The 26,400-nt window shown below is 42.8% G+C and overlaps 1 protein-coding gene across 1 annotated transcript in view; it reads left to right on the forward strand.

The window, feature by feature from the left end:
* VPS53 (VPS53 subunit of GARP complex) overlaps positions 1-26,400 on the forward strand; it is a 122,710-nt gene that overhangs the window by 94,150 nt on the left and 2,160 nt on the right. The window contains exons 18-21 of the mRNA XM_061143030.1: positions 6,306-6,454; positions 10,446-10,515; positions 23,639-23,776; positions 25,976-26,080. Coding sequence (XP_060999013.1) covers positions 6,306-6,454; positions 10,446-10,515; positions 23,639-23,776; positions 25,976-26,080 — 462 coding nt within the window. The remainder of the gene's footprint in view (positions 1-6,305; positions 6,455-10,445; positions 10,516-23,638; positions 23,777-25,975; positions 26,081-26,400) is intronic.

The following is a 26,400-nucleotide window of genomic DNA, read 5'->3' on the forward strand; positions in this document are numbered from 1 at the left end:
ATTGCAGCCTGCTCTGCACGTTTCTCCAGAAAACTAATGAATTATCATTCTGGCATGTGTGTTACTTAGTTTTATTTTTCATAATATGTCCAAGGCCATAGAGCTTTATAAAGTAATGCCAAAAATAAAACTGAATCTCCTGATTCTTGAGAAGGAAGTTGTTTGGAGTGCTTTGGTGGAAACCATGTGAAGAGTTCTGTCTTTTAAATGTAATTTCTGTGAATTCTTAAGAATTCATATGTAGGGGTGAGGAAAAAAAAGAGAATTCATATTTCTCTGCCAGATGCTGATGTTCAGTGTAATTTCTTTGCCTGTTCAGTCACAGAAAGTGGTACTCAGTCATGGAATGTATTGTAGCTTTTAACCCCTAATATGTACATGTTGTGTAACAGAAAGGGCAACAATAAGATTGCAATCCTACAAAATGAATATGGCAGAAAAGGGTCAGTGAGCACAATCTTATGTGTTGTCCAGAATAATTGTAATTCTTGAGCCTTCTAGAAATTGGAAGCTAAAGAAAGCAATTCAAGTTTCCTTAAAAAAAAAAAAAGAAGAAGAAGAATTAGTATGCCTGAGTATGGCCTTACAAGTAGGATTTTTTTTTTTTTTTAATCTTTGGCTTCCTTAAAAGGAACCATTGGTCCCATGGTCCTTCTCACTCTGTCCTTTTTCCTAGGGCTACTCACATCCCTAGGTTGAAAGAATCTAAGTCTCTGTCCAGAATCAAACATTTAGCTTTTAACATATTAATGGTAGTTTTAAGGTCGGGGGGGGGGGGGGGGGCGAAAAAAAACCAGAAAGAAGAAACTAAACAAATTAAATTTCCTTACAGTCTGGCAAGTAATTTCTATTAGATTTCAAGATCCTGAACATGTACTCATTTAGGAGACTGCCTTACTATTCCCCAGAGACATTTCAAAATAGCCAGAACAATCCTCAAATCTGTTCTCATTTCCCTCAGTTATTGAAATGTAGATCTGTTTCAGGAGGCTCACAGGACTCCATGGTTAAGAAATCCTCATTTCCATCTACCATCTATAATCAAGGCACATCTTTCTTCATAAAAGATTTTTTTTTTTTATTATGACCAAAGCAAATTACCTTCATTATGGAAAATTACAGATTTTTAAAAAGAAGAAAGTTTAAACCACCCATAATTCTAATTAACAAACATATTTCAGTCTTTCTTTTTATGCCTATATTTTCTTTATTTATCTTCATTTTTGGCTGTGCTGGGTCTTCGTTGCTATGCAGGTTTTTCTTTATTTACGGTGTGAGGGCTTTTCATTATGGTGGCTTCTCTTGTTGTGGAGCACAGGCTCTAGGGCAGTAATTCAGTTTATGGGCTCAGTAGTTGAGGTTCCTGAGCTCTAGAGCACAGGTTCAATAGTTGGGATGCGTGGGCTTAGTTGCTCTGTGGCATGTAGGATCTTGCCAGACCAGGGATCAAACCCATGTCTCCTGCATTGGCAAGTGGATTCTTTACCACTGAGCCACCAGGAAAACCCTATGCATTTATTTTTAAATAAACAAGCTTATGCTTTACACAGTATATAGCCTCTTTTTCTCATTTTGCAGGTTTTAATAGTTTTCTGGGCCATATGATCTGAATCTGTGGTATTTTTAGTGATTGCATAGTACTCCATAGTACAGAGTATTTACTGTTAAAATTGTAGCAGTAGTTAACATTTACCATGGAAGTAATACATGCCAGGCACTGTGTAAGAGCATCCCATACACTGTCTTTCTTTAACTGTATAGATTATAGAGGTTATCATCATCCCAGTTTTATGGCTGAGAAAACTGAGGCTCAGAGAGTTTGGTCACTTGCCCAAGCCATGCATTTAGCTGGTTGCACAAACAATGTTAGGACTCATGACTGGCAGCTCTAGATTGCCTCGTCTTAAGTACTGTCATCTGTTACCCCTGACATATATGTAATCATTTCACTTTTGATGGATGTTAGGCTATTTCCGATTTTTCACATTTATAAATAGTCCAGCAATGGACAACTTTGTGTGGGTGTGTGTTTTCTGAGCATTCATAATTATTATCTTCAGATTAGTTGCCAGAAAGGAATTGCAGAGATCTAAAACTATGTAAAATGCCAAAATTTTTTGATAGATATTTTCAAATCACCTTTAAGAAAGCTTATACAAATTCACCTTCCCATTGGCCCAGCAGTGAATTTAAAAAAAAACAAAACAACAACTACATCTTCGTAAGCCTTTATTGCTCCATTTTCTATCCTGGATCTTACTGGTTTTCCTCCCAGAGTTAAGGAATGTGTGTCCCTGAGTGAGAAGAGTCATCCTTTCCTCCTCTTCTGCACTGCCATCAACACCACCACATCCTCTACTTTGGACAGGCTCATCTGTACACAGATTTTGCTTGCCCCAAATTTCCTTAGTTAATTTCAAATTCATTTCAGGTGGTAACACTTATTTTGGAAAGCAGCATGATAAAGTGGAAAAAAACATGGACTTTGGAGTTAGTCAGACCAATGTCTAGATCTCATCCCTGCAGACTTATCAGTTCATTAGGCTAGTCCCTGACTGTCCTCACATCAGTCTTATCATCCATGAAGCAGGAGTAAGAATACCTCCTTCACTGCATAATTGTCATAAGCAGTAGGTTCATGGGAAAATGTCGATCATGGTGCTTAGTACATAGTAGGTGCTCGGTAGAATGTTCCTGCCTCTTTTTTATTCCCCACACAGTACTTAGTTGAGTGCTATACTTGGGGAAGGTGCCTAAAAACAGCACACGCTTGTTGTGTGAGTAAAAGTAGTCCAGACATACATGAGGTGTGAGCGTGTGCTTGTGCATGTGCCTGGGGCCAGCATCCCAGCAGCCTTGCCCGTAACACTAGACTCTGATCGCCTGCAATGTTCCCAGATTCCACAGGTCTGAGTCTGCTTTGTATAGCTTTAATTCTGAGATCAAGATGAATATGTGAGAATCTGAATTCTCGGTTGAAGAAAATTAATTTCTCAGGAGACCTCTGTGCAAGTTTCACATAGCCATGGAGAAACACACATGCCATAGTCAACTAATGTGGAGCCCCATCCTCTGATCAGTGGGTGAGTCAGAGGTCTCTACTGCTGTGGGCATCTCCCCAGCCTTCCCTGTGAGGGGCTACCACACTGTCCTTCCATAGGCACCAAAATACCACAGAAGCTGGCAACGCCCTGAGCCCCACAACCTCCCCCTGAGGCTAAGTGTGGGGTCCCTGGGACTCTAGTATTGTACATAGATCATTTCCTTGCTTGCTGTTTCTATCAACCCTACATCTTAGTTACTGCTTCTTTTGCAAACTTGTTCTTGTTCAAATAGCACCAATAGTATTCAACCCCACCCCACCTTCTACACAAAAAGCACAGAAGAAAAATCTTGAAGTATGGAGTTCTGTGAAGTATGAGGTTCTAAAGGTCAGATGCAAAGTTCACCTGGAAAAGTTGGAGTCTTATTTCCACTAATGGCTTTTCAGGATGTTTGTTCTTCCAGTGCAAGCTACTGTTTTATGTCCCTTGATCACTGTGTATTTCATTAGCTTCTCCATGAGAAACTGGGCTCCCCTTGAACTAAAGCTGAGTTAAGTACTTTTTTTTGTTTGTTTGAAATAATTAACATGTGTCTAGGAAGCAGCCCAGTGTAGTGCTTGGGTTTAAGATGGGCTTGGGCTGCCTCCACTCTGCCATTGATCAGCTGAGTGACTTTGGGCCTCTTTTCTTTGAGCTTTTTCGTTCTCCTTGTCAGTAAGACTGCTGTGGGTAAGATCATGTCTGAATAGCAAAGGAGATGATGTGTGCCAAATGCCAGGCCAAATGACCTGCACACAGTAGGTCTTGATGTAGGTACACTGGGACATTTGAGTTACAACCCAAACCCAAGTCATCAAGGGGGAAGATGGCAGAGCATCCATCCGAGGCTGTGGCCGGACAGCGTCACTGCTGGCTGTATTTTGCTCATTTTGTAAAGAATAGTATGAACAATGTCAACTCTCGTTGTTTTCCATTACTTTAAATTCTTTTCTTATTCCACAAGCTGGCTTAAATTTTTTTTTAATTTTTATTAATTTTTGGCCACACCGAGTGGTGTGTGGGATCTTTGTTCCCTAACCAGGGATCAAACCCCTGTCCCCCGAAGTGGAAACACAGAGTCTTAACCACTGGACCTCCAGGGAAGTCCTGGGTTGACTTAAATTTAAACTCATGAATCCATTTGACTTTTGTCAGTATTTCATTTATCTTGACCGATGGAGTTCAAAATGGCCTAAGTATTCAAGAAAATCGGATCTTTCACCTAGATTCCCAATGAGGACACACACTAACATGGCCAATGGTGATCAAGAGGAGGCAACTCTCCAGCGGTAACTTGAACTCTCAAACCGCAAGCTCCGTCTTGCCCGCCGCCCCCCACCGAGTTGCTTTGTAACCAGTGACGGGGCATGTCACCACCTCCCGCTGTGGTCGTCTTCTGTCAATGGAGGACCATCGTGCTTAGATAATTGTTTACGTTTTTGGGCTGTTGAAACGTCAACTGCTGCCAACTTGGAAAAGAGCAGTGTTACTATGGATGAGCTTTGCCTTCGGTGGAGGGCGGAGTTCACTGTGCTGTTCGTTCCCCGGGGGACTTCTGCTGAGAAGCTGCTGATGAGCTGGGAGTGGAAGATGAAGTGTAGATGCTAACAGCACCTGCCAATTCTGACCTCACCCTGTGAGCTTATTTAAGCCCCCCTGGGAGGTTTGTTGTTTGAGTGGGTCACATCTTTAGTATCAGATGGGAAAAGAAGTCTCTTGAATAAAATAGAAGAGGATGAGGAAAACATTAGAAGTAGCCAAAGCATTAGAATATAAAGTCAGTTCATATTAGACTTTTCTACCATCTCTGCATTCTTTGCTTTTATTTTTTCCCCCAGTGAAAAAAATTAGAGGCCCTTTTCTTTCTGGAGCCTCATTATCAAAGCTTACATAGACTTCATGTACCTGGGCCTTGGTTTTCTTATCTGTAAAATGAAGATGGAGGTGCCTTCCAGCTTTTGCATGGTTCTTTGCTTACACAGACCCGAAGCTTTTAGGCCAAAAATACTGTTGATGTGAAGAAACATTAGGACAAAACATAGAGTCATTTGAGCTTCCCAGGAGCTGGGGGATCATCCGTGTACAATATGATTCTTTTAAACACATTCTCTCAGGATTGAATTTTTCCTTTCCCCAGGATCTCTATAAAAATAGTATTTTCTTGCCAGAGACATCAAGGCCTCAGAAAGACTGCCTTCCTTCTATGAACATATTATACAGTTTGTGTTCGGCTCAGGATCTTTTTAACAGGCAGCCCAGCTCCTTTCTGAGAGGCTGACCCTACGGAACCCCATCTCAGTCCTGGCTGGTGGTGTGAAGCAGGCTGGGAGCTGGTACCGCCCCTCTTCTCCAGTGTTTCTGGGGTGAGGTGGTGGTGGGGAGATCACACCCCTGCTGCTTTTTCCATTTTACTGTGCATGTTTTTCAGAGCATTTCCCCTAATTGTCCTCAGGTTGTGAGCACTGGAGCCCAGCAGGTCTCTCGTTTTTTTATTTTGTTTTTAGTATGTTTATTTGTTGGGCTGCGTCCAGTCTTCTTGCAACACCCAGGATCTTCATTGCATCCTGCGGGATCTCCGGTTGTGGCACACGCACTTAGTGGCTCCGTGGCATGCAGGGTCTTAGTTCTCCAGCCAGGGATCGAGCCCAAGTCCCCTGCCTTGCAAGGTGGATTCTAACCACTGGACCCCCAGGGAAGTCTCAGGCCTCTTGATTTTGTTCACAGCCTGCCTGGTCAGAGGCTATGCAGGACCTCTCAGTGATGCTCCAAACCAGCCATCTGCACAGCCCCTGCCCTGTTACCCACGCACTGTCTTAACCTCTGACCTCTCATATTTACAGAGATGCTCTTTCCTTTCTCTTGATCAAAATCCCACATAATCTCAAAGACTGTTGGAGTAAGAGCCTAATGTTTGATTATGGAAATTTTCAGTTAGGTAGAAAAGTAGAAGAAATAAGCTACCAAAGAAAGCAGAGAAAACAAGCCACAAGGATATATTGTACAACACAGGGAATATGGCCAGTATTTTATGACTATAAGTGGAGCATCACCTTTAAAAATCATTCAGAAACGAACCCAACACTGTAAATCAGCCATACTTCAATTTTTAAAAACTGCGAATCACTATATTATACACCTGTCCCCGCACCTTCCCCAGTAACGGGTAAAGCTGTTCTCCTGCACAGGCTCTGAAGACTTTTCCCGCCTTGTTTCCATTTTCAGATGCAGTGGCAGAATGTGGAGCATGTTGGTGACCAGAGCCCCTATGTCACCTCAGTCATCCTTCACATTAAACAGAACGTCCCCATCATCCGTGACAACCTGGCTTCCACGCGGAAATACTTCACGCAGTTCTGCATTAAATTTGCAAAGTAAGTCCCGAACACCCACATCACTGGATGGGTCTGAATGCTATGCTGACCACCAGCATGCACCCAATCTAGGTGTCTCCACCATCCAATTAGTTTTTTTGTACCCCAGAGAAGCATACTAATCACACTAAATTTGCTACTTAATGTGGTAAATCACAGTAACAGCAGTACAACCATCCACCCCCTCAAGACAGGCAGAAAGGAGTCAGGGGGCTCCTGTCATTTGAATTACATGGACATACTGCCACCCCTGCCTTCCCCCAGGTTTGGATAATTAAAATTAGTTTTCAGCAATTTCATGTATGTATTTTGTCTCTCTGGATAATAAGCCTTTTGAGGATGGGAACCGTGAGTTCTGTTTCTTCTTGAGCCTTCTCTTCCTCCTTGCCCATAGCACTTATTACTGTGGCTACCAGAGTATATCCACTTGTGGACACCCATGAGTCTAGGGAAGGTACTAGAAATCAGGAAGATCAAGTCATTGCCAGTCCAGGAGCCAGTCCATTGCCAAGTAGGTGGCGTGAACACTGCGCGGCGCGTCTCCCGCCACATCCTCCTGTGCGGCTGCTTCTGGCTTGTTGTTTTAAAGCGGGGAGATGTTTCGGTCCTTTGCCAGTCTGCATCTGGCTATAGCACGGTTTTCCCCAAGGCTGGACACCATGGAGGGTCAGTGCCTCCTCTGACCAATTATCAAACAAGCGTTTTGGCAGACTTCGCCGGGAAAGGCTTTGGGAAGAACGGCCCCGTCCAAGCTACTGAAGTGAGGTTATTCTCATCCAGGTCCCTGAGGACGGTTTAGGGCTCCAAGTTTCTGTCTTCCCTAGATCTCTCTCAGTTTGTGTTCAATTAAGGCTTTCCCTCCCCCTCACACACGAGCCCCTAAAGAGCAGCAATTACGAAGTGGCTTGTGGCCTGAGCTTCAGTTCCCAGGGTGTCAGGAAAGGCTCAAGTGGACCCTCCCGGGAGGCATTAATGTGTGCAGGACAGCAGATGGGCCGGGAGCTGACATCCCTTCCACTCTCTGGGTGCTCATCAGCGCATGTTAAAAAGTCCTGCTGATAAATCACACTGGGACACTCCCCATAACTCCCAGCAGGAACAACGTCTCTATAAAAATTTACTGTGGCCAAGACTCTCCGGTGCGGTTGCACGGGAGCCTGATGGAGCTGACGTTAAAGCGAGGAAGGGGTCTGTTTACTTCACTAGTCCCAGCACCAGCCTCACCTTCTCTCAGTGCCCTTGGCTCTCACATTAAGCCCATATTGGGGAAGCTGGGCATAGGATGCCATCTCTCACATCTGGAAAAGTTTAACCTGTAATCTAGAAAGTGGATCCTTAATTTAAGCCATGGTACCCTCTCATCACTAAAATCCCAGCTGAAGACCAGAACCTTCAGATGGAGGCTGTGAGAACACCCTTCTTCAGCCAAGAGCAGTCAACTGCCAGCACTGTGAGGGTCTGGAGGAGCCCCTGGCAGTTACCCCTCACATTGCTGGAACTCTTCCCCCAAAGACGTGTCCCTGATCCTTATGTTTTCCCCACCCCTCCCCCTATAGTCCAGCACACAGAGCCAGATGAAGCACATGATCAAAACCTACTTAGTTTGAAGTAACTTAGGTTATAAACTGTGTGCCATTGCAGTTAGCTGTAGTTCAGCCTCATGGTACTTTTTGGCCTGCCTCTAGTTTAGAGCAGGAAGAATCCATGCCACATAGTCCCTTGTTCTCACTGCCTCCTGATCAGTTAGCTGGCCTTCCTCTAGATCTGATCTCTGGGGCTGACATTTCTTTCCCTCTAGCTTTTATCTCACTATTGGTCTCTGAAGCAACAACAGTCTCTGCTATATAGACATCAAGATTAGCCCCCTGGTGGAAACTACCATTTGAACCACAAGTGACTTCCCTCATCCACTCAGTGGATTCTCCTCCATTCAGTCATGGGGATGATGAGACAGATCTCTTAATAGTGCTTGGGAGGGAAAAAAAAATGAGAAGTCCTATGAACTTCCTGGTGAAGTCCTGGTACCAAGCCGACATTTAAAAAGTGTTAGCTTCTGCCTTATTATTTATTGTTCATTCAGCGTGCAGCCCCTTGAGCACCCACCGTGTTCCACTGCAGAGTTCAGTGCTTTGACTCAGTAGACGTGGTCCCTGGCTTCATTTGCCTTACAGTCAAGTGGAAGGAAATAGACTTGTTAGCAGATAAGTATCACCAAGTAGGTTATGTATTAGGTTGGAGGTCTGTGGACTCTCTGCAGAGTATGGTGGAGGGGACTGAGGAGAGGCTTCACAGGAAAGCTGTCCTTGAGCAGAGTCCAGGAGATATGTGTGTGTCCTGACCCGCAAGGCGGTGGGGGAGGCATTCCAGGCAGAGGGAGCAGTGTGAGCAAAGGCACAGAAGATTCAGATTGCCTAGAGTCATAGGATCTGCATGTGGCCAGCCAGCCCAAATAACAGGGTACCAGGGCTCAGCGAGATGGGGCTGGACAGTTGAGGAAGGTCTGTCTGCAGTCATTGCAAGAGTTGTGATCAGAGGAGGGTCCTGATCATTTTGCATCTGAAATAAATCCCAATAATGGCTGATGGATTAGAAATGATGAGGCTGAAGGCTGGGAGACCAGTTAGGAAACAACTGAAAGAGCTCTAGTGAGAAGGAGAAGGGCAGCAGCCAAGGGACGGTCAGGAGGGGTGGATGTGGGCATTGAGGGAAGAACCGAGAACTTACTGGATATCAGGGTTGAGGGCAAGTCTGCGGCTTCTGACTTGAATGACCGCACAGAGGAGATCTAGTCTCTGAGCCTGGATCCAGGTTAGGACTGAATCTTGGATGCGCTGGGGTGGAGGTGCCAGTACCATGCCAGTGGGCCCTCCAGGAGGTCTCTGGATATCAGAGTGGCACAAACCTTCTGGAAAAGAAGTGGAGAGAGCAAAGAGGATGGTGGGCATGAGCCTGAGAGTAGCTTGTGAAGAGTGAGGAGAGGGGGAGGCTGGCCAGCCTTTACCTTGACCTCCATATCCTGCTTTTGGTCACAGGCCCTGTGTTCTCCTGGTCTTTGAATCTGGCCTGATATTAGGCATTTCTGGTTCCCACGCCTTCTGTTCAGCAGCAGTGCAACTCAGCCTTCCCTACTCAGGCTTCTGCAGGGTTTTCTTAAAAAAAAAAAAAACCCTCCTGACCTGTTAAAATTATATTCTCCCTTTCCCCAGATGAGCATCATCAATCCACCTGGCCCAGGTTGCCCTTCAGTCCCCAGTAAATTTTTTGGAGATCATGCATTTTGTTCCCTGATCTGACAGTTACTCCCTTAGCAATTATTTCCTATTTTCACATTTAAGATCCCATAACCACCAATGTATATTCAGTTGTCACATCCATTAGGATGTTTTCAGCTACTCATCATACTCAAACTGATTTAAACAGTGAATTTTTTATTTCATATAACCAAAATCTGGAGATCGGACAGATTCCAAGATGACTGATGCAGTGGTTCAGCAATGTTACTAAGGACCCAGGTTCTTTACTGACCTTGCTCTCCTTGGGCCTCTGGCTTCATCCTTAGAACAGTGAGAAAATGAGACCTCTAGATGTTATATCCAAACACACAAACAGGCTAAAAATGAAGAGAGTCTTGCCCCCGCCGTGCAGTGAAGTCCTTCCCTCCCGCTGGCTTGGAGCATGTCCTCAAATCGTCAGCACCAGCAGCAGTCACCCAAGGAACCCCAGGCTCTGCCTGGCTGAGGCTAATTAGAATCCACCTCTGTTGTTTAGGAGGAATCAGCTTTCCCCCAGCATCCCAAGGCCAGATTTACCTAAATAAAACCAGGGCTTTCGTTAGGGGGAAAAGAAAAAGAATGCATGCTGGTAGGATATAAGAATAGCTACTTAAATTCTCCATTTTCTTTAGAAGGAAGTATAGGAACTTAAAAAAAGTTCTGCATTTCTTTACCAAAGAGAAAATGAGCCTAATCTGTCACTTCTTTTTTATCCACAGCTCCTTCATTCCCAAGTTCATCACCCACCTCTTCAAGTGCAAGCCAATCAGCATGGTGGGGGCAGAACAGGTGAGATGAAGCTGGGGTAGGGCTTTTCCCCTCGCTTTTGTTGTGGATCAAACCACATATCCTTCTAGTCCAGAGGCACTACATAAAAGTAAAACCACCGGTTTCCCCTATTTGAGGACAGAATGATGATCTGGCAGCTTAATTCATTCATCCATTTATTTAAAGCATTTTTTTCCATTGAGCACACCCCCTAAGTACCTGGGCCTTATTCTAGGGACGGCGCATACCACAGTGAACAGGCAGACAAGACTTCCCCTTCATGATGTTTACACTCTAGTAAGAAGAGACAGATAACATACAAGTAACAAATAAGTTAGAAGATCATTTTTACCTCAGTATGCAGGGTATAAAGCTAGGTTATATGAAAGAATACCTTAGGGGCATGATATTCATCATATTCTTTATGTATTTATGTGCCGTGTGCTCAGCTGCTCAGTCGTGTCCGACTCTTTGCAGCCCCATGAACTGTAGCCCACCAGGCTTCACTGTCTATGGAATTTTCCTTCATATTTTTATAGAGATGTATTCTTTTAAAATATTTATTTATTCATTCATTCGGCTGCTTCAGGTCTTAGTTGCAGCAATGGAATTTTCCCTCTATCACGTGGAACCTTTCTGTTGCAGTACACTGACTCTCTAGTTGCAGTGCGCAAGTTTAAGTAGTTGTGGCATGTGGGCTGAGTTTCTCCACAGCACATGGTATCTTAGTTCCCCAACCAGGAATCAAACCCATGTTCACGCATTGCAAAGTGAAAGTGTTTTAGTCGTTCGGTCGTGTCCGACTCTTTGCGACCCCATGGACTGTAGCCCTTAAGGCTCCTCTGTCCATGGAATTCTGCAGGCAAAAATACTGAAGTGGGTAGCCATTCCCTTCTCCAGGGAATCTTCCCAACCCAGGGATCAAATATGAGTCTCCCTCATTGCAGGCAGATTCTTTACTGGGAAGCATATTGCAAGGCAAATTCTTAACCACTGGACCACCAGGGAAGTCACGAAATATATTCTTTACATATTTATCTTCTTTATATTCTCTGTTCTGTGAGTAGTGGCTTTAGGTTGGATGGTTGGAGGAGGCACCTCTGAGAGCTGGGGCTGGAGGAGGACTAGGAGAAAAGCATCTGGGCAGAGGGAGCCACAGTGGCTCTTGATTATTTTGGGTCCTGTAGTGGCTGGGGCAGAGACAACCTAGGAGCAGCAAGCAAAGACAGGCTCATCTTTTTGGTATGGAGAAGCTCTGTTCACCTCACCCAGCAAGTCTTCCTCCATCAGCCCCACCCTGCTCACTTGAATTCTATGCCTCAAGACAGGTCTACATAGACGGTGTCGCCTCAGCACTGCTGAGTTGAGTTGGGTGCCATGGCAGTTGCCTCTGCTCAGATACCACCTGTTCATACTCTGTAATTTGAACAGCTTGAGTTTGGAGAACAGTTTAAGCTCCTTTAAAAACAAACAATAATATTCAACCCCTAATTCATTTTCTGTTTGTTTATAATTGTTCAAGCCATTTAACTGTAGCTTCTTAATCTTCATACAAATGTAAACAGAAGGCTCAGTTTGCCTTTATTCTCATTATTTTTGAAGATTTAGTTGTTCTTTGTTTTTAATTGAAGTACAGTTGATTGACAGTGTGCTATTCATTTTAAGTGTACAGCAAAATGACTCAGTTATATGTATACATATATCTATTCTTTTTCAGATTCTTTTCCCTTAGAAGTTATTACAAAATATTGAGTATGGTCCCTTAGCCCCTAATTATTTAAAAACACTTACTTAGATACAAACTGTTCATGTACTGATCATATATGATCCCTTAATATTCATTAAAATAAATCCTCTGTAGACCTTTATTCAGCAATACTGAACTGATTTCAGTTGCTTTCTATATTTGAAAGAACTACATTTTTAAGTAAGGAGAATATATAGTTCAAGGCATTTCCATAACTCCTGCCCTTCCACTGGATTAGTTGACTGGGTGACGGCTCAGCTCTCCTAGCTCCATGACTTGCCCCAACCTTGGGCCCTTGGCCATGCTGGTCCAAGTCAGGCCTCAGAGGGGTGGCAGGTCAGCATATGCCCTGGTGCATCATGGGTCTATCAGAAAGTATCAAAGCCAGAGATGTAATACCTGTGAATAACAGGCATCTCTTGAATCTCATAAGTGCTGTATGTTTTATACTCTTTTGTAAGTGAGTGGCCTTCCTACACTATAGCAAGGCAGTAGGTGTGAACCTTAAGGTTATGGGCTCCAGAATCACTAAGGTCTGATGCTGAATCCTATCTCTGCCACCCAGCAGCTGTTTGTCCTTAGACAAGTTACTTACCCTTCAAGGGCTTTAGTTTCCTCATCTATAAAATGGGGATAATCACAGCACCACCTCACAGGGTAGTTGTGAGGATTAAACAAGATAATGTACTGAAGAAGATCAGCAAGGAGATCAAGCCAGTCGGTCCTAAAGGAAATCAACCCTGAATATTCATTGCAAGGAGTAATGCTGAAGCTGAAGCTCTAATACTTGGCCACCTGATTCAGAAAGCCGACTCATTGAAAAAGATCCTGATGCTGGGAAAGACTGAGGGCAGGAGGAGAAGGGGGCAACGGAGAATGAGATGGTTGGATGGCATCACTGACTCAATGGACGTGAGTTTGAGCAAACTCCGGGAGATAGTGAAGTACAGGGAAGCCTGGCCTGCTGCAGTCCATGGGATCACAAAGAGTCAGACACAGATTAGTGACTGAACAACAACAATGCACTGAAGTGCTTGACCCAACGTCAGGCACATGGGAAGCCCTCAACAAATGCCTGCTCTTACTATTAATAGTTTGTTTCTCTATCAGCGCCTGTCTTCTCACATGGAAACATCTAGTCAATGCTTGACGTGGGCTGTCTGGCTGACCAGCTTAGCAGAGTCAGAAGCATTGTTTCAGCAAACGTCTTGGGAGGTTGCGTAGATTCAGACACTAACTGACTGCGTCTGAGTGTAGAGTTTCAGTGTTTGGAAATTCTTGCCTTTTGCACGTCATAAGCACAGAATGAACCCTCTCCTCGGGAAACAGCAGAATAATGCCCCAGCATGTCCAGCTTCATGAGCACATGTTCACCAAGGATCCTCTGTTCACCTCACTGCTGTGTGTGATGAGAGGGGACGTGGAGTGATTGCTCTTAGTGTGTCTGAGAGAAGCTTTGGATTCTGTTTCTCGTCTCTAGAAACTAATTTTCTCAAGTCTCTAGAGTTGATGAAGCCCCTGGAACAGAGTTGACTCATAGGGAATATGTTTCCATGAGTTTGCAGCTCTGCCCAGGCCTTGCAAGCTGATTTGGTGTCCAGCAACCATGCTATTTTCATCTTGTCACATGAATCCAATGTCATATCTATTTTCCTCAGATTTTCCTTTCTTTAAAAGAATGTTAATATAATCAACTCAGACTCCAAAAGCCCGCATCTTCAGAAAAATATCAGTTTGGCCAGTATTCTGCTTTGAGATGTGAATGAGAAAACCATCTGGAAACTGGCGTTTGACTTTATCAGACCCCAGACAAACATGAGTGGGTGACAGGGGAGCATAGACATCGATAGGCCCTGCCTCGGGTGAAGGGTGGGGAGGCCATGAGTAGGAGCTACAGGGCAACATGGCCCTTGGAAGATTCCCACGTAAAGTTCAGGTTTAGCTGGGGTTCATGCTTGTCGTGAGTATCTGGGCTTAGAAGTCCATGCAGTCATGGAGCTGGAGGCATGATCACTCAAGCAGCAAAACCACAGGAAACTGGAAGTTACCAGAGAGAAGTTCATAGATTAAAACAGATTCTAGGACTTCCCTTGTGGTCCAGTGATTAAGACTTCACTTTCCAATGCAGGGGGTACGGGTTCAGTCCCTGGTCGGGAAGCTAAGATCCCATCTGCTTCTCAGCCAAAAAACAAAAACATAAAACAGAAGCAGTATCATAACAAATTCAATAAAGACTTTAAAAATGGTCCACATTAAAAAAAAAAAAAGTTAAAACTTCTGCTTAAAAAACAAAGAAAAAAGTCTTGAGACAGATTCTGTTGCAAGTCTTATAGCAGCTGTAATCCAAGTTTAACAAAAGCTGTGAGAGTCAAGGATTGAGGCCTAATCTCAGAGGCCTCCTCTGCTTTGCCACAAAGGTACTAGAGCCTAATTTTAGATTGCATTTTAATACTTGTGTCAAAAACAGTAAAGGAGACATTTTCCTGCTCTTGATTCTTTCCCTGATCACTGTATAAAGTAAATTATTTCTCTTTGGGCCCCAGAGTCCGCTTGAGCAATTGCAAGGGCACGTGGAACTGAACCATACAGTATTTGTCATGCTTCTTGCTAGTTTGTGATTTTCAGAGAATCTTGTGGGATTTGCAGGGTCATTAATTAGTCTTTTGGTCACAGTATGTATGACTGAGCACCCAGTAGAAATGGAATCCATTTGCACAAACTTACCAGAGGAAGCAGTTCACTGTTGTGTCAGGAAAAGGACCCAGGGTGTTTTTAAGCACGCCTTTGGGGGGGGGGGGGAAGTGTACTAATAAAATTTAATATATGTAAATGACCAGTTTTTTAAAAGAACGACAAAACCTCATTAGCAAGCTAGGAGTAGAAGAAAGTGTGTTAAAGTTGATTTTATTTTAAAACGGTATATACAGAAACATATGTGAGGGTCTACATGGATAAATCCATTTGTCAAAACTGTACAGTTAAAAATTGTGCATTTCAATGTATGTAAATTTAACCTCAGAAAAATTAAGTGAGGGACAAGGAGTGGTTGCAGCATGCTTTCTCAGCCTTTGCACTGTTGACATGTGGGGCTAGAGAATCTTTTTTGTTGTGGGGCTGCCCTGTGCATTATAAGATGTTTGGCACCATTCCTTACCACTACCCACTAGTTGCCAGTAATGCCCTGCCAATGTTGACAATCAAAAATGCATCCAGACATTGCCAGATATCCAGGCCAGGGGTGGGAAGAGGGACCAACACCCCCATCCCCCAGCTGAGAGCCAGTGTATTGGAGGCATAGATGAACTGAGATGAGCATGTGAGAATGTCTCTGGTTAGTACAACCGACTGCATAAGGATTCACTGTATTCTTCTGTTTATGTCATACATGTTTGAAACTCTCCATAATAACAAGATTTTTTTTTTTAAAGTAGTGGTCCACCCTCACATAATACCTACTCAAGTGATATCTACAATAAAATTTTATTTTGAGAAATGACACAAAAGTCAATTAGTGCTTAAAGTAACTTCCTTCTAAATTTTGTGATTATAGAAAGTGTGTTCAGAAAAGCTAAACTTTCTCCTTCCTTTTTTAAATGTGCTTGTGTGTCTGTGCACAGGGTAGAGCTTTCTTCCTTTTGTTCAGCCCTTCTCTGTTTCTGAGGAGCCTTTTGAATCTCTCCACTCCCTAACCGCTCACTTCTCGGTCTTGTTAGCTCTGGCCCATCTTGACTTTTATGAGACCGTCCTGTCCACCAAGAACGTGAAGCCTCCTCTATCACTCCCTTTGTGCCACACAGAGTTGAAGAGACAGGCACAGCCACGCTCTGCAGGGGCTTATGACCATGGCAGGATCGTCAAGGTCCTGGAGATGGGAGGACCGAGCAAGCTCATGAGTGAAATGAATCAGTTAATGGGGAAAAAAATTGCCATTAAACATCACGCTTAATGGTCAAATACAGAAAGATTTTTCTCTTGACATTAGGAACAAGACAAGGATGTCTGCTGTCACCATTTCTGTTCCACATTGCCCTTGAAGTCCTGGCCAGGAAAATAAGGTGAAAAATTTAAAGAAATAAAAGGTATACACAATTAGGAAGAAACAAAGCTGTCATTTTTCACATTTTACAGAGAACATGATTGTGAATGACAAAATCCAGAAGAATCTGTAGACAGACTATTAGAATAGAAATTTAGTAGGCAGGGGCCAATATAAGGTCAGTATTTAAATTATTTTCAATATTTGTATATACCAGCAACAATTTAAACATTTTTAATGAAACCATATACAGTAAAATCTAGCTAGTAATAAGTATTTTTAAAATGTGTGAGTCTTCTACACAAAAAATGACACAGTATTAAGAGATATTAAGGAAAATCTTTAAAATGACAGGAAGGTCCATGTTCATATGTTAAAGGACTCAATACTTTTTTTTTTTTTAATTTTTGGTCACCCTGCGTGACATGTGGGATCTTAGTTCCCCAACCAGGGATTGAACCCACACTCCCTGCCCTGGCAGCAGAGTCCTAACCACTGGGCTTCTAGGGAAGTCCCATGGACTCAGTACTTTTAAATGTCAGTTCTTTCAAAGTTACAGATAGAGTGAAATCCCTGCAGGGGTTGGGTGGGTGCTTGTGGGTGTGAATGTAAATTGATAATCGGATTCTAAAAGTTGGATGGAAATGCAGAGGACCAGAAATAGCTGAAATAACTCTTAAGAAAGAGAACAGAGTTGGAGGATTTAAACTTCAAGATACCAGGGCTTCTTTTAATGCTAAAGTAATTAAGCACACAGGGACAAATGGGCCAACAGAAAGGAATGGAGTTCAGAAATTGACCCACACATACACAGACACTTGATTTATGGCAAAAACAGCACTATAATTCAGTTGGGAAGGGATGGTCTTCTCAGTAAACAGTGCTGGGTAATTGAATATCCACATGGGAAAAAAATTAATCTTTTTTTTTTTTTAAGGAATTTTTTGATGTGGGCCATTTTTAAAGTCTTTATTGAATTTGAATTTGTTACAGTATTACTTCTGTTTTATGTTTTTCTGTTTTTGGAAGTCCCGGAAAAAAATTAATCTTGACCCTAACCACACACCATATACAAAAGTCAGTTCCCAAAAAAACAAATCAGTTCCAGTGAGGATGTGGAGAAATTGGAACCCTCATACACTGCTGGTGGAAATGCAAAATGCTTGCAGCCATTTGGGGAAAGTTTGGCCGTTTCTCAAAATGTTAAGCATGGAGTTACTATATAACCCAGCCATTCCACTCCTAGATAGAAACCCAAAAGAATTGGAAAAGTGTGTCACGTAAACCATTGTACACAGATATTCAGCATGGCATTATTCATAATAGCCAAAAAGTAGAAACAACTCAAATGCCCATCAGTTGATGAATGGGTAAACAAAATGTGGTTTAATCTTACAAGGGAATATCATTCAGTTGTAAATAGAAATGAAGTACTTACTCATACTGCAACATAGATGAGCCTTGAAAACATTATGCTAAGTGAAAGAATCATAGACAAAAGGTCACAGAACGTATGATTCCATTTATATGGAATGTCCAGAGCCGGCAAATCCACAAGACAGAAAGCAGACTACTGGTTGGTAAGGGCTAGAGGAGAGGAGGGAAAGAGATGCGATTGCTAATGGCCATGGAATTTATTTGTGGCATGATGAGATGTCTGGAACTGAACAGTACACTTTTAAAAGGTGAATTTATCTCAAATTTTTTTTTTAAAAAAACAACTTCAGGTGGATTATAGCTCTGAAAATGAAAGATAAGACAACAAAACTTCTGGAAGATAAAAGAATATTTTTATGACTGTGGGTTAGGCAGAGATTCCTTAACAAAACATTAAAAGTACTAATCGTAAAAGAAGAGATTATTTGGAGTACTTAAAATTAAGGACTTGTTTTTCTCAAAAGCCAAGCCAGAGTAGCAGATGATATTTGCAATATATGTAACTGACAGAGTACTTATATTCTAAATATATCCTTTTAAAAATCTCTAACATATCACTTGTATGGAATCTTAAAGGAAAAAAAAAAAAAACCTCCAAATTTCAGAGAAACAGAGAATCGAATGGTAGTTGCCAGGGGCTGGGGGAAGCAGGAAATGGAGAGATGGCGGTCAGAGGATACACACTTTCAATTCTAAGGTGTAAGTTCCAAGGAGCTAATGTACAGCATGGTGACTGTAATTAATAATACAGTGTGATGTACTTGAAATTTGCTGAGAGTAGATCTTAAGCATTCTTACTACATACACAAAAGGAGAGTTAATTATCTTGATCTTGGTAATCATTGCACAAAGTCTATGTATATCAAATAATCACCTTGTACACTTTAAATATGTGCAGTTAAGTGTATTTGTCAATTATTCCTCAATAAAGTTGAAAAACATACTTTAGAAAAACCTCAACAAATCAATTAGAAAAAAGATAACCAGTAGAAAAGATGGCAAAAGACTTGAATAGGTGCTTCAAAAAGAGGCTCACCAGTAAGCATATTAATTGTCTAGGGAAATATAAATTAAAGTCACAGTATCAGAATGGCTAAAATTTAAAAAGACCAAGAATACCAAGTGTTGGTGAGAATGTAAAGCAACTGGAACTTTCAGGCATTGCTGGTGGGACTGGAAATTGGCACAAGCAAACTAGAAGACTATCTGACAGTCTCTACTTAAAGCTAAACATATGCCTACCCCTTGATCCAGCAGTTCTACGGAGATGCTACCCCCAGAGAAATGAGGGTGTGTGGCCAACACAGACATGTGCAAGAATGTCCATAGCAGATTAATGAGCAGCAGGCCAGTCCTGAGTCACAGAGGGCAGAAGAGTGGTAGCCTTTGTTGGGAAGGAAGAGAGAACATTGACTGGAAGAGACCCCTAGGAAGCCTTCTGGGATGCAAATAATGTCCCAAGTCATCTTTTTAATTTATTTTTTTAATTGAAGTATAGAGGAATTGAAGTACAGCTGCTGATGTCCAGCAAGTGATTCTGTTATATATATATGTCCATATACATATATGAAGATTATATAGTCTTTTTCATTTCCTTTTCCATTCTAGATTATAATAAGATATTGAATATAGTTCCCTGTGTTATGTATTAGGACCACGTTGTTTATCTCTTTTATACATAGTAATGTGTGTCTGCTAATCCCCAACTCCTAATTTATCCACCCCCTTTGGTAATTTATCCACACCATTGGTAACCATCAGTTTGTTTTTTGTGTCTGTGAATCTGTTTCTGTTTTGTAAATAAGCTCATTTGTGTTGTATTTTAGATTCCACATATAAGTGATAGCGTATGATGTTTGTCTTTGACTTAATTCACTTAGTATGATAATGTCGAGGTCCATCCATGTTGTTGCAAATGACAGTACTTCATTGTTTTTATGGCTGAGTATCATTCTGTTGTGTGAACACGTCTCTATCCTTTCATCTGTTCTGTTTGGTTGGAGGATAATTAGTTTACAGTGTTGTGTTCGTTTCTGCTATGCAGTCAGCTGAAGTGGATTAGCCATATGCACACACATCTATCCCTGTGGACCTCCCTCCCCAACTTACCCTCATTCCTCCCCTGTAGGTCATCATAGAGCGTTGGTTCATTTATTTGGTGATAGAGAAAGCCCCATGTCTTTAATTAGGCAGTAGGGTGTATGTGCTGTGCTGTGCTTACTCGCTCAGTCACCTCCGACTCTTTGTGATCCCATGGACCGTAGCCCGCCAGGCTCCTCTGTCCATGGGGATTCTTTAGGCAAGAATACTGGAGTGGGTTGCCATGCCCTCCTCCAGGGCATCTTTCCTGGAGAATTGACCCAGAGGTCAAACGCAGGTCTCCCACATTGCAGATGGATCTTTTACTGTCTGAGCCGCCAGGGAAGCCCTGTAGGGTATATACATGTGTATAATTTATCAAGCTGTGTACTTGGTCTTTGTGTACTTTACTGTATGAAAGTTATACCTTAAATTTAAAGAAAAAAAAGGAAAGAGGAAAGAAACAAGGCATGTCCTCACCTTGGCCCCCCCATTCTTCATATCCTGAACTGTTTCTTCCACATCACCTCATTAAAGAACTTAGTGTTATATATATGGCCTTTACCTTCTAGAAGTGTGTCTTTATTTTGTCTGCTCAAGGTTTCTATCACTGTGATAGTCATGTTGTCCCCCAAGAGGTATCAGAGCTTCCCATTAATGGGCGATGATGACTCTTCCCAGGCATAGCATGCTAGCCAGCTTTGCACCCCAGTAGCCCACCAACAACATGCGCCATATCACCCCCCAAATTTTTCTCTGAGGCTCAGCCGAATTTGACCGACAACCACCTCTTGCCCAGTGCCTCATGCATAAGGAGATGAGCTTTTAGCTATTTTCAAAGATGAAAGCCAACAGATTTTCATGATAAATGGACCGTTTCACCTTCATTTCCCACAGACTAAGTCTGTCGGACTTGCTCCCACATTTTCTGACTGCATTACTTCCGGTAAAACCTGAGACCAAGGTTTCTATCTGTTCATCTGTCTGGTGAGGAGAGAATTTTACTGTGACTGGCCAGGAATTGAGAATGTCCTATCTTTCAAAATATGGGAGATACTAGAGGGTTATGTCTGGTTCATTCAAAACTCTTCCTGTCACTTAAGACTGTACAATTATTTATGCATATAACATTCTCTGGGAAGTAGAAAGTACAGAAAAAAACAGGAAGTATCCCCATATGTTTTTAAATAATCATTGATTTTCTTTTTTTTCTTGCTAGCAAATAATGCTAAGACATGGCTTTGATTTTAACAAGACACTGAAATTCTGCTACGTAGAAGATAAAGTTGAATCCTTACTAGGCCTCAGATATTTAAAGGCATACTATGAAGAAAGAAGACAAGGAAAAACATAGTTCCAGTTAATAAAAGTATAGAAAATAATGTCAAGAGTATCAGCTTCCCATTTAGCTTAGTCATATCTTAACATGGTCCCATATTTGCTTTAAATCTTTTTTATATAAATTATAATTATGGCTGAAGTCCCCTGTGGACCTACCCTGCCATTCCTTTCCCTCCATGCCCAGAGGTAATCACTATTCTGATTTTTATTTTATCATTCCCATATGTGCTTTGATAAGTTACATGTGTATGTATCCACAAATGATATATAATTTTGTTTTGTAAATGTTTAAACTTTATACAAATGGTGCTATACATAACATTTCCCCAGTTGCTTTTTTTGCCCAACGTAATGATTTCTGAGATTTATCTGTGTTGATATAGGTTGTTTGAGTCACTTATTTTAATTTCAGTGTCATGTTTCATTGCGTGAATATAGCACTGTTTGTTTATCCATTCTACACTGTTGCTGGACATTTAGGTTATTTCCAATCTTTTGCTTTTACAAACAGTGGATTCAGGGAACCTTTTTTGACATGGGCAAGAATTTCGTTAAAGGATATGAGTACTGTGTCACAGGTTATGCACAAATTCCACTAGGAGATAGTACTGAAATTCCCCCACAGAGGAATTTTACCCTCATCCTAAGTGTGAGTTTCATTGCACTATATGCATGCCAACACTTGATATTTAGACCTTTTTACTTTCTTTTGCCTTTCTGATGAGTACAAAATGATACACAGTTGTGGCTTTGATTTGTGTTTACTGGATCACTAGTAAAATTAAGTATCAGGGGCCTGGTGGGCTACAATCCATGGGGTTGTAAAGAGTCAGACACACCTGAGCGCACACACACATCATTTCACAGTCCTTATGAGCACTTGAGTCTCCACTTTTGTGAGGTGCCTGTTCAAATCTTTGCCCCACTGTTGGTATTGTTTTTACCGGGCTGCTGTTCTTTTTCTTACTGATTTTCAGGAATCAGATCTTTTCAAATTCTTACTTGTTATCTACATATCTTTGGTGAGGTAGCTGTTAAGATCTTGGGCCCATTTTTTAGTTGGATTGTTTTCTTATTGCTGAGTTTTTCTTTAAAAATCTTTGTATGTTTTAGATAACAGTCCTTTACAAGATGTATCTTTTGCAAATACTTTCTCCTAATCTGTGGCTTACCTACTCACCCCTTTGACATTGTCTTTTGGAGAGCAAACATTTTTCATTTTAACGAAGACCAGTTTATCCGTTATTTCTCTAATGGATCATGTCTTTTTTTCTTAATTTATTTTTTAATTGAAGGATAACTGCTTTACAGAATTTTGTTGTTTTCTGTCAAACCTCAACATGAATCAGCCATAGGTACACATATACCCCCTCCCTTTTGACCCTCCCTCCCAGCTCCCTCCCCATCCCACCCCTCTAGGTTGATACAGAGCCCCTGTGAGTTTCCTGAGACCTACAGCAAATTCCCATTGGCTATCTGTTTTACAGATGGTAATGTAAGTTTCTAAAGGATCATGTCTTTGGCGTTATATCTAAAAAGTTATCACCATACCCAGGGTCATCTAGGGTTTCTCTTATGCTACCTTCCAGAAGTTTTATAGTTTTGTGTTTTATGTTTAGGCCTATGATCCATTTTGGGTTAGTTTTCGTGAAGGGTGAAAGGTCTATGTCTAGATTCCTTTTTCCTTTTCCTTTTTTTTTTTTTTTTTGCATATGGATGCTCTGTTGTTCAAGCACCATTTGTTGAAAAGACTATCTTTACTCCATTGAATTGCCTTTGCTGCTTTGTGAGTGATCAGTTGACTCTATTTGTGTGGACTGTATTTGTGATGTATTTCTGGGCTCTCTCTTCTGCACAGATGATCTATTTGTCCTTTCATCTGTACCACACTGTCTTGCTTACTTTATTATAAATCTTGGAGTCAGTATCTTGGGACTTCCTGGTGGTCTAGGCAGATTTTTAACTACTGGACCACCAGGAAGTCCCAAGATACTGATGTTTAAATTTGGCTTAATCTCCTACATCCTTACTAGCATCCAGAGAAATCCAAAGTAGAGCAGTATGGAGTTACCATTTTTTGCCTGTTCAATAAGCAGAAATTTTAAAGACATTTGTCAGGTTCTTCCTGCATATCCTGAACTGCTTTCTAAATGGAATGCAGGGGACGTGGGTTTGATCCCTGGTCTGGGAAGATTCCACATGCCATGTAGCAACTAAGAGTCCACATGCCATGCACCACAATTACTGAGCCCAAGCTCTGGAGCCCTCAAACTAGAAGGAGAAGCCACTGCAACGAGAACCCCACACACCTCAACAAAGAGTAGCCCCCCGCTTGATGCAACTACAGAAAGTTCACACACACAAGTGAAGACCCAGTGCAGCCAAAAATTAAAATAAATTTAAAAATTTTTTTAAATATCAAGAAAATGTTATTTATCAACGTGAGTACACTAGGTGTTGTGCCCATGTGAAGTGGCTGGTACTATTCTGTTCTCTTCCCTCAGCTACTGCTGGACACGCACTCCCTGAAGATGGTCCTGCTTGATCTGCCTTCCATCGGCTCTCAGGTGGTGAGGAAAGCCCCAGCCAGTTACACCAAGATCGTGGTGAAAGGCATGACCCGCGCAGAGATGATCCTCAAGGTGGGACTTGTGTCTTCTTTAGGGTTTCAGTTAAAAGGGCCTAGTTACCTGATTGCTTCTTCCAAACAGTACTGAGTACTGGTCTCAAAAAGCCCAGGTTTGAAACTATTCCCATCAGTCCCAGGAGATTGTCTGCATTCTTTGGCTGGACCAGACTTTGGCCTCATCAGCTATTATTCAAAGTCAGTGCAGTGTTGCTGGGGAGGGGTGGGGGTGGGGGGGTGGTCAGTAATTCTGTCTGACAAATTATTCTTTCTTATAATGGGATTCTCTTGTAATAAGATTTGGCCAAGATTGGAGGCTGGGTGGCATTGTCACTCAATCAGCCTCCAGTCAGGGTCTCTCTGCTCTGCTTCTCTCTGCTTCCTAGCTGTCAATTCCTCCCATCCTTGGCTTTCTAAGTTCTGCCACTTTATAAGAACTTAGAACAAATGTCGCATAACTGATTCTAATCAGCAAATGGTTTTCTAAAGCCCCACTTAACAAAATATATGTGGGGTGATGATGCTAAGAATGTCTGAAGCCTTGAGCTCCTGCATCTGATTTCCACCTGGACTTGTCGAGTGGAGAGGGAGCCTCCTAGGGAGGGGAGAGAAGGCTAGAGAACAAACGGAGCTGTCAGGGGATGCTCTTAGAAGGCCAGGGCCTCCCGGCCCTTCAGGTCAGTCTGCAAGCAGAATTGGCTCAAATGATGGAGGAGTGGGAAGTCACGGCGGGCCCTGACATGGGTGGACCGGGCGAGGGGCCTCCACAGACCTTGGGCTTTGACCTGAGGAAGCAAAGCAACCTAATCCATCTCTTCCCTAGCCGGTTTACTCTCCATGGGGGAGAGCAGGGTTTGGAGAGAATTTCTGAGTGAGTTCTCCTTGCCACTCTGACTTGTATTCTCAGAAATCCAAAACCAAACCAGCCTACTGGAGGAAGAAAACCGGACCCCCACAGTGAAAACCAAATGACTATGAACATGAGGGTTTTGATGCTAGGGCTCTCCTGCTGGTGGTCCATGAAGTTGTTGTTGTTTAGTCACTGAGTCGTGTCTGACTCTTTTGCGACCCCATGGACTGTAGCCCACCAGGCTCCTCTGTCCATGGGGTTCTCCAGGCAAGAATCCTGGAGTGAGTTGCCATTTCCTAATCCAGGGAATCTTCCCGACCCAGGGATCACCTGCATCGACAGGTGGATTCTTTACCAATGAGCCACCAGGGAAGCCCTGGTATGTGAAGTGGATGTAGTTAAATGAAGTTCCCGATTTTAAGTCTTGGAAACACTGAGGCTTTGTGGGGTTTTTGTTTTTGAGAAAATCCACTTAACTTGATGCTTTTTGAGGCCATCCCTTGGGAACCAGGGCCTCCCTGTTGCTCAGCTAGTAAAGAATCCGCCTGCAATGTGGGAGACCTGGGTTCGATCCCTGGGTTGAGAAGATCCCCTGGAGAAGGGAAAGGCTACCCACTTCAGTATTCTGGCCTGGAGAATTCCATAGACTGTATAGTCCATGTTATTGCAAAGAATCGGACACAACTGAGTGACACTTTACTTGGGAACAACGATACGTCAGGACAGAAGGAGCAGGTACCAGAAACCCAGGAAATGTCCCAAACAGGGGACCTTCCAACACAGTGTTTCCTGTGGTCTTGATATTTTAAAAAAGTCACCTGGGACTCCTCCCCAGGCTCTATGAATTAGAATCTTTGAAGGAGGGACATAGTAATCTGTACTTAAAAAGCAATTCAGGTGACATTTTTGATTTAGCAAATTTAGGAAGCATTGTGTTGTTATTCAGTTGCTAAATCATGTGTGACTTTTTGTGATCCCATGGACTGCAGCACACCAGGTTTCCCTGTCCTTCACTGTCTCCCTGAGTTTGCTCAAACTCATGTCCATTAAGTCAGTGATGCCATCCAACTGTCTCCTCCTCTGTTGCCCCCTTCTCCTCCAGCCCACAATCTTTCCCAGCATCAGGGTCTTTTACAATGAGTCGACTCTTCACATCAGGTGGCCAAAGTATTGGAGCCTCAGCATCAGTCCCTGCAATGAATATTCAGGGTTGATTTCCTTTAGGATTGTCGGGTTTGACTAGAAGCGTTGCTGTAACTGAATGCTGAGATGAAACAGGCTGTCAGGATGTTTCTGTAGAAGATGCTCTGCTGCCTTGGATCATAAGCATTTCTGGCAGGCCTGACTCTCCTCTCTCCCTCACAGGTTGTGATGGCCCCTCATGAGCCATTGGTGGTATTTGTGGACAATTACATCAAGCTCCTGACAGACTGCAACACAGAAACCTTCCAGAAGATCCTGGACATGAAGGTGAGCTCAGCATCTTGTTCTGTCCCTGGTGCATCCTTCTCACACTCCGTGATTCACCGAGGGGTGGGATTCAGCCCGGGCCCCTGGGGGGCCTCCTCAAAGTGCCCCTGCTGGGCCCAGGCTGCAAGAAGCCATTTGAGGAGGGGGATCCAGGGCCCGCGACCATGCCCCCCATCACCTTCTGATGGCGGGGAGCTGGGCTTGGCGGGGCTGCGAGGAGAGGAGGCGGCCCTCCCGCATCCTGCTGCCTGGCCACTTGCCCTCTCAGCCCTTTCTCTCCTCTCCTTTTGCCTTTTCTTCCTCCCCTGCTTCTCTCCCGG

The sequence above is a fragment of the Dama dama genome, chromosome 5 (assembly GCF_033118175.1).
Source record: "Dama dama isolate Ldn47 chromosome 5, ASM3311817v1, whole genome shotgun sequence".
NCBI lineage: Eukaryota > Metazoa > Chordata > Mammalia > Artiodactyla > Cervidae > Dama > Dama dama.